The sequence below is a fragment of the Mastacembelus armatus genome, chromosome 10 (genome assembly GCF_900324485.2).
Source record: "Mastacembelus armatus chromosome 10, fMasArm1.2, whole genome shotgun sequence".
Taxonomy (NCBI): Eukaryota; Metazoa; Chordata; class Actinopteri; order Synbranchiformes; family Mastacembelidae; genus Mastacembelus; species Mastacembelus armatus.
In genome coordinates this window covers 426,330-433,936 of record NC_046642.1, presented here as the reverse complement: position 1 = coordinate 433,936, position 7,607 = coordinate 426,330, and the positions used below count along the sequence as shown (strand labels likewise).

At 41.0% G+C, this 7,607-nt stretch overlaps 1 protein-coding gene across 1 annotated transcript; it reads right to left on the bottom strand.

The window, feature by feature from the left end:
* Positions 1-208: 208 nt before the first annotated feature.
* Positions 209-7,021, bottom strand: slc26a2 (solute carrier family 26 member 2). Its single transcript, XM_026331264.1, has 5 exons — positions 6,915-7,021; positions 5,234-5,850; positions 4,547-4,837; positions 3,738-4,186; positions 209-2,700 (listed from the first exon to the last, which is right to left on the bottom strand). The coding sequence occupies exons 2-5, from the start codon at positions 5,834-5,836 to the stop codon at positions 1,881-1,883; spliced, it is 2,163 nt and encodes a 720-aa protein (XP_026187049.1). The 5' UTR covers positions 5,837-5,850; positions 6,915-7,021; the 3' UTR covers positions 209-1,880.
* Positions 7,022-7,607: the final 586 nt, after the last annotated feature.

The following is a 7,607-nucleotide window of genomic DNA, read 5'->3' as shown; positions in this document are numbered from 1 at the left end:
ATTCATTAACATAATAAAAACACAATGAATTGCCTCTTGAACTCTTTGTAGTTCTAGTTAAACAAAGGTCATTTAAAATGCGGTGCAACTTCTAATTTGTTTGACACCTTCTCAACCATAAGATAAAGGACAGAGGACTTTATTCTCTCAATACACTGAGATAAGCAGCTGTATCAAAGAGCCAATAGTAAATTAATGCTTTGTTTGCTGAGTACACTGTGTAGTTTAATAAGAGCCAGCTGATAAGACCCACTGAGGGAAAAACACACAATCTGACTCAAAGCCTTTTACAAACTTGTCTTTGAATGCATCTGTGCTTTGTACTACAGGCAGCTACAATATTTGATGAATGGATATTTTATATTTTAGAAGAACTTCAGTAATTGACAGGTTATACTCTGAAATGTACAGTGTTTTATAAAGTATATGCATAAACATGTAGAGAAAATGGTAAAAAATAAACCTCAACCTAACAAAGTTTTACTTGTACATTTGGTTTAGTTTCAAGATAAAAAGCAAATAAAAACCACTGTAACCTCAAAATCTTTTGTGGATTGTTGGTTTAAAGCTCTATATTTGCAAAAGGTATAAAAGTTTTAATTTCAGTACTTTACAGATATAGAATAATGGAGTTAATATGATCTTTCCAATAGTTTTTCTAAGTGCTATACAAATAATACTACACAACAGAATTTATCGAGGTTGGTTACAGAAACAGTGAAAGCTACAAACATGATTGTCCCTTTGTTTTTGTGTCAAAGACAAACCTGAAATTCAGCCTTTGTTTTCTAAATTCATTTCCACGCTTCATTGAATTATCCCTAAATTTAAAAAAAATCCTTCTGATGCAAGGCTTAAATGAGGACTGCCTAATAACTTCAGGCTCACCTGACCTGATTCAAGCCCTGCAGAAGTCCTTGGCACATTGTTCAACAACACACATTCATCCGTTTTGCTCCTGCGTTCATTCAGTGACACTGTCAACCCTGAGATTTCTGGCATCACAAAAATAAGGAGGACTTGACCATACTATTTTAGAAACACTTTAGAGGTAGATCCATCAGGTTTTATGAACCAGCTTGTACTTGGTGTGACCGACAATCCAATATTAATCTCAACAACACAAAGTCAAAAAGCCCTTTTTGATGTAAAGCTCACATGGTGCTCTCTGCAAAAACAGCCTGTCTCTAATCCACTGTGATAACTGATGCTAAACCTGTGTCCATAATGTCACATTCAGGTCTGGGCTGCCAGACAAACCTTAAAACCAGGACCGATTTGCTTCAAAATAAGAATCTCTCGTAACATCTGCTCTTATGAAATCTGTCAGAACAACTGGAGAGGAGTGTGGGTCATGAGCTGATGTGCTGTCTGGAAGAAAAAGTAAGTTAAAAAATATATATATAAGTTCTTATAACAGTAAAAGGTGACATTCGTATGTGAAAGGACCTGATATAAAGACAGTAACAGTATCTGTTTGTACAATAAAGGCACTGAAGCTTTGATGTATTAAAGCAGCAAAATGGAAAAGAGTAAACTTGCTGCTGTTTGAGCCAGTTTATCCAGCTCAGTGTTATTGATTTTACTGCACAGAAAGTAAAATGATTATATGAGAGAAAACTGTTTATGGATCCCAGTTAGTTGCATAGATTTATGTTCAGGCACAGTCTGGTTATTTCTTACAAAATAAATATTTAAAAATAGCATTAGAAATTTTGATTGACTCACGTTGTAGAAAATTCTGGCTTCTGTTCCATAAGAAAAACATAAATGGTTTTAGTATTTCACCAGCTGAAGCAGTATTTATAAGGCTGCAGTCTTGTTGCGTTATAGGCACAGGTATTGTGTTTGATGTACAGATTATCTTCTCAGTATGTGGTCTAACAATCTCTGCTAGGAGCAGAGAGGCTTTGGACATAGCAGACAGCATCGGTGATGGTAAAAAATATTTTTCTTTCTCCTCCATCAGCTGCTTTTTTGTCAGGGCAGTATCCGCCTCTTTTCAGAGTGTCCAGTACTGAGGTATTACAGTGGGCCAAAACAACACTGACCCCAAGTTTTGAAAAATCTTTATGGACCTCTTTCAGAGCATTCACACCAGCGGTATCTAGAAATAGGATAGCACTGCAGTCGATCACTATGCTGCCTAAGCTGCGAGAAGGTTTCTCATTATTCTGCAAGATTACATTCACGGGTGCTTCAGCCTTGTCCTCGTTACATGCATCCTCCTCCTCTGACACCATATTGGAGACTCCTGAAGCCTCTTCAAGCTGTTTGCTTTTCTTCTTGAACTTCAAACGCCATGGTTTCTCTGCCACCGGGTCCAGCCCTACACACTTGTATAGAGATTTTTTGAACAAGCTCTGGTTGGCGTAATAGATTGGAGCCTCATATCTATAAACAGCCACTCCTGGATGCGTGCGAAGGCCGCAGTAAGACGACAAGTCCTCGTAATGCTCCCTGGTCGCAGCTCGGCCCAGCTCTAACACCTGGACCTGCTGGGTTCGGCCAAGGACACAGAAAGCTGACACCAAGACCCCAATGAGAAGACCCAACTCTGTGTTGATTAGCGCTGAGGTTGCCATGGTGATCAGCCAGATGGACGTATCGACGCGATCAACGCGCCACATGTGGGGAAGGTCTGTGAACTTTCGTAGAGCGCCACGAAGGTTCACGACAATGATGACGGCCAGGACGCACCTGGGCAGGAGAAGGAAAAGGCAGAGGTCAAGAAATAAGGCATTCAGCTACCCCGAAGAGTGGGGGATAGTCCTCATTTCAGATTTGCAGAACTGACACAAACTTTAATCCTTTGTCATTCAAAATTATTCTTCATCTTGGATTAAAAAGGAAGGCATAAAGACTGAGGGGACAAAGGCCGAGACAGAAACAGAAAAGACTAACAAGCTACACAGATGGAGAGTTGGGTAATCAGAGTGATAAGGAAGAAAAGGAAAACATGTTTCATGACCATATGATCAGTGAAGCTGTGTCTGTGGGTATTTGTCTATGGGTGTGAAGCCAAAAGACTGAGTCACCAGCCACATTAAGAGAGAATAAGCACATTTCACACAGGACTCCACATGTCAGAAATTCTGTTTATCATGACAGTTGGCGATTAACTAATTTTTATTAATTTCTATTCTGCTCTTCGCTCCATATTCTGGAGGACGACACTGGAAACGTGTTTTTAGTTTTGTGTTTTCACCCGTGACAGTTTAATTGTATGGCAGGATAGTTTAACCGCAGGCTTGTATTTGCTTTTGCTTTTGCCTGCTAATGTTGCCTACAGTGTTATTTGAACTAGCACAGAGTCAGTGTTTACCCTGAACTATAACTATAGATTATCTGTATTTGTCCAGGTCTACCCTTGAAACCTCAGTTCATAGTAAATGATGTAAGAACTGCAAGCATTTAAACACTCCTGTCAACGAAAATGAATACCCTGGAACCCTAAAACAGAGCAGAGCAATGTAATGTGTAAGCATTTAAATATTCTCAAAATGAATATGAATATAAAAGCTGTTGTATTAGATTATATTTTTCATCAATAGCTGATTTGTGCAGTTGATTCTTCTCATTCTATCACAAGTGACTGTATGGATTTTATCTCTGTGGAGAACATCAGTAATGTGAAAACAGCACCATGAAGAAGCTCCTTTTAGTTCATCGTTCCATTAACAAAGCAGATCTGATTTGCAGATCAGATCTGCTAAACTGATTTCTGATATGCTTACTTCTGAAGGGAAAAGAAGAGTGGTGCGATAACCAGAAGCACCAGCAGCAGGACGAAGGCGGTGACCAGCCCTGACATTTGTGTCTGGCATCCTGTTGACTCCTTGACGAGAGTCTTAGTCAGAGCGGCGCTGGTGGTGAAGCAACGGAAAAACGATGGCAGGATATTGCAGAAGCCGATGGCGTACAGCTCCTGGTTTGCATCCACCGTGTAGCCGTGCTTCTTGGCGAACATTTCTGACAGTGAGACAGTGATGGCAAATCCCACGATGGCGATGGAGAAGGCGTCAACTGCCACGCTGGGGATCAGAGACCACAAAGGCAACTGGGGAGGAAGGAAGCCTGTAGGGATGACACCTGCCACGTCAGACCCATACTCAGTGTTGAACTGGCCAAAGTGGGAAGCCAGTGTCGCGATTATCACCACAAAAAGCTCAAAGGGAACTGGGGCCTAGGTAAGGGCAGAAAAAACAAGGTAAACGAAACTGAAAATCTAAACTCACATCAGTGGATGAACTCTCAATACATAATACAGCATTGTTTAGAAATGTATATTCATATTGTTAAACTAGCATCCCATAAGTTGGGTCTAAGAGTGGCAGAGAATGGCCGTAGATCAAGTAAATATTTTGTCAGCCTCAGCTCAGTATCCCACAGCTTTGTACAGACAAAAATGACCTTTGCACCGCTTCAGGTTGTCTATAATCTTGGAGGACTTAAAAATAGTTTTGCTAAACAGCGTGTATTTGCCAACATCGGCCCAAACCTATAACTACTGAAAAAAACCCCATCTGCATGTTATCTTCATTACCTTTAGCTTTGCTTTGAAGCGATCGTTGAGCTCCTTGGTAGGTATCAGTATCAGCAAACATGCCAAACTGGTCACCAGGTCACAAATATTTGTATTTCCCAAGTTGGTGAGGAGGCTGTACCAGGTCTTGAAGAGCGTGAACCAGCCATGGGGCTTGGGGATCTTCAGGCCCAGAAGGTACTTTAACTGGGAAGTGAGGATGGTCAGTGAGGCTCCGGTAGCAAAGCCACTGAGAAGGGAGTCGGAGAGGTAGACAGAGACGAAGCCTACGTGGAAAAGACCCATCAGCACCTGAGAGAAAAGCAGGTGTAAATGGGCTGGGTCCAGACCTTTGGCAGCAAACTTACATCACAGTTTAAAAAGGACCATTTTCAGCTGCCTTTCAAAAATAGAATAATAAAGTATTTGTTCCATTTAACTTCAGCTGTGATCTGTGACCAAGCTGTGTCAGATACCCTGTCTGCTTTGACTGAGGTCAAAGAGGAAATATTAATACTTGTATACACCAGCATGTGCATCGGTCTAGTGCAGGGGTGGGCAGTTCTGGTCCTGCTTGTGTCTTTAGTGTGTTACCATCTCAGCTGACTGAACACACCATCAGCTGTGGGTAGGACAGAAATAGTTGGAAAACAAGCAGGGCGTTGCCCACCCCTGGCCAAGTGCACAACGTGTCCCCTGGTCACTTACCTGATAAACCCCAGCAGTAAAGGTAACTGTAGCTCCAACGGTGATTGCATAGCAGCTTCTGTCACATCCCCCCCCAACACTGCTATTCCCTTGGCCAGGCAGCAGAACAGTGCTGCTGTTACTTTCTGTGAGGTATCCTGCCAAAGCTAACTCCCTGTCCACCACTTGGCCCACAAGCAGGCAGAGCACCCCAAAAATCCCCACTGAGATGTGTCTAGAGGTGCCTAGGAGGGCGTAGATAATGGAGGAGAAGTAGGAGGTATAGAGGCCATATATGGGGTCCTGGCTGGCCAATAAGGAGTAGGCTATAGACTGGGGGACCAACAGGATTCCAACAATCAGCCCTGACATGAGATCGCCTAGAAGCCATTCCCTGAGCTGGTAGTGAGGCAGCCATTTCAGAATCGGGAGAAAGTTTAGTATTTTGGATTTTGCCTTGTTTGGGGTACACAAGCAGTGTTTCTTTAGTCGATGTGACACAATAGTTCTCCAGTTTTTTCCCACATCTTTAGGCACAGTTTCCAGAATGAGAGGCAGCTGCTGCTGCTGTGTCAGTTCTGCTCCATCTTGTCCTGCTGCACAGCAGTGGTTGCCTTCAGTCATGATTGAGCCCGAACCTGTGGAGTCGAGGAAAAGCTCAGTTTACTCAACATGTTATATTAACTTTCTCTCTATGGGCCAAACTGTGCTCTTATGGATATGTTATATACTGATATAGTTATATTGATGCTGATATAGACTTTACATTCTTGCAGAAAGAAAGAACCAAATCAAACAGCTTTCGTATTATGTACGACGGAGTTGTAATAAATGATGTTATGAACTAAATGATTATTTTCAGAAAAAGCGTTTTATGAAAAAACTGTTCCTTTGCGTGGTTTGATAGTTAAGACCTGTCTCTACAAATCAATCTGAAATTAATGCAGAACATATTTTAAATATTTGAGTTTAAAACAGGTTTTGTCCCTAATCCAAAGAATCAGTGACCCACCTTGTTTCCCCAGCACTGGGCCAATTAACATCTCTATGTAAACAGGTCGCATCTTTATTTATAGTCAATTAATCAAACTTTTACATTTATATTTCTCATTTTATGAGCAGCCCAGTAAGATTCATGTGGTTATTTTACAGGGTACAAGCTCTAAATGATGTTAACTGCTTTTACTGGATGTTTATTTGACATCTAACTAATCAATCCGTGTGTTTTAGTGTGAACTTTGCGGTGAAACCGAACAGAACTGATCAATATCTTAAATAACGAAACTATAACCTTTAAACTCAATTGATGAGCTATTTGCAAAGTGGGGAACATCCTGACTGAGGCTTCTCCTGGGAATGTTGTTTACAACAGTTTCCTTTTCACTGACATTACACATTAACTGCACTTACTGCTGCTATTTAACGTTCAGTTATATCGCTAATAGCTTTACTGTCCCAGCCTGTTAAACACATTAACACCTATTAACCCGGACATTTCCAATTTAAAACCTACCTGAGTCAGAAAGTACTTGAGAAACTGCCTTCAGACCAAATCCGTTTATCGATAATAGTGCGGACTATGAATGAGACCTTTGTAAACAAACTGTCAACGTGGACACCAGCTGATAGTTCGGATAATTAGCGTTAAAAAGCTTGTTCTTCACAGGAAAAACAACTCGCATTAATGTGTAAAGCAACTCACCTGAGCTCGAAGCCTTTTCACCTGTTTTAACCTGTTTCAATCTGTTTTACCCGGTTTCAATCTGTTTTCAGTCGCTTTTCTTTCTGCCTCCGATTCATCACGCTAATCCGGAGCTCCGTGCGTGATGACGTCTGTTCGAGCGTGACGGCACACGTCACAAAGATGTTCTCTCGAAAGATGAATCACTTCGTAGCATAATAAGGCCCTGAAAGCTTGTTATGAGTTATGTAATTTAAGAAAAATAAATACCAAATGTATGACAAAAGAAGCAATTTTGTGCGATGGTTGTTTTTCTTCTTAGTAGTAGTACTAGTAGTAGTAGTAGTACTAGTAGTAGTAGTGGTAGTCGTAGTGAAGGGCTCTGTTTATAGTGCAGCACAAGCTTTACAGAAATAAGCTTTTCACAAAGTTGTTTCCTCACAAGTCCATCAACCTGAGGGTTCACAAAATGTGTCAAAAATCACTTTTCCATTTTGGAGACAAAATCAAAACCTAAAGCTCAACAATAGTCCTGCACTGCAGCATCCACATTCATCATGTTGATGCTCGTGATGGGATTTCCAAAAATAGTGATCTGTGCTGGACTGGACACATTAAGAAGGAGTTGCTGTGACCTCACCAACAATTCTGACTCTCACAACTCACAAGAAATTACTTTTCAATGAAACTCCTTATATATATATATATATATAT

Excerpts from the sequence above, each read along its gene's own strand:
- slc26a2 (XM_026331264.1), bottom strand. The coding sequence starts at position 5,836 with ATGACTGAAGGCAACCACTGCTGTGCAGCAGGACAAGATGGAGCAGAA. Across the intron at positions 4,187-4,546 it reads GCTTCAAAGCAAAGCTAAAG|GCCCCAGTTCCCTTTGAGCT; the intron begins GTAATGAAGATA and ends GCCCTTACCTAG. Across the intron at positions 2,701-3,737 it reads CTCTTCTTTTCCCTTCAGAA|GTGCGTCCTGGCCGTCATCA; the intron begins GTAAGCATATCA and ends TCTCCTGCCCAG.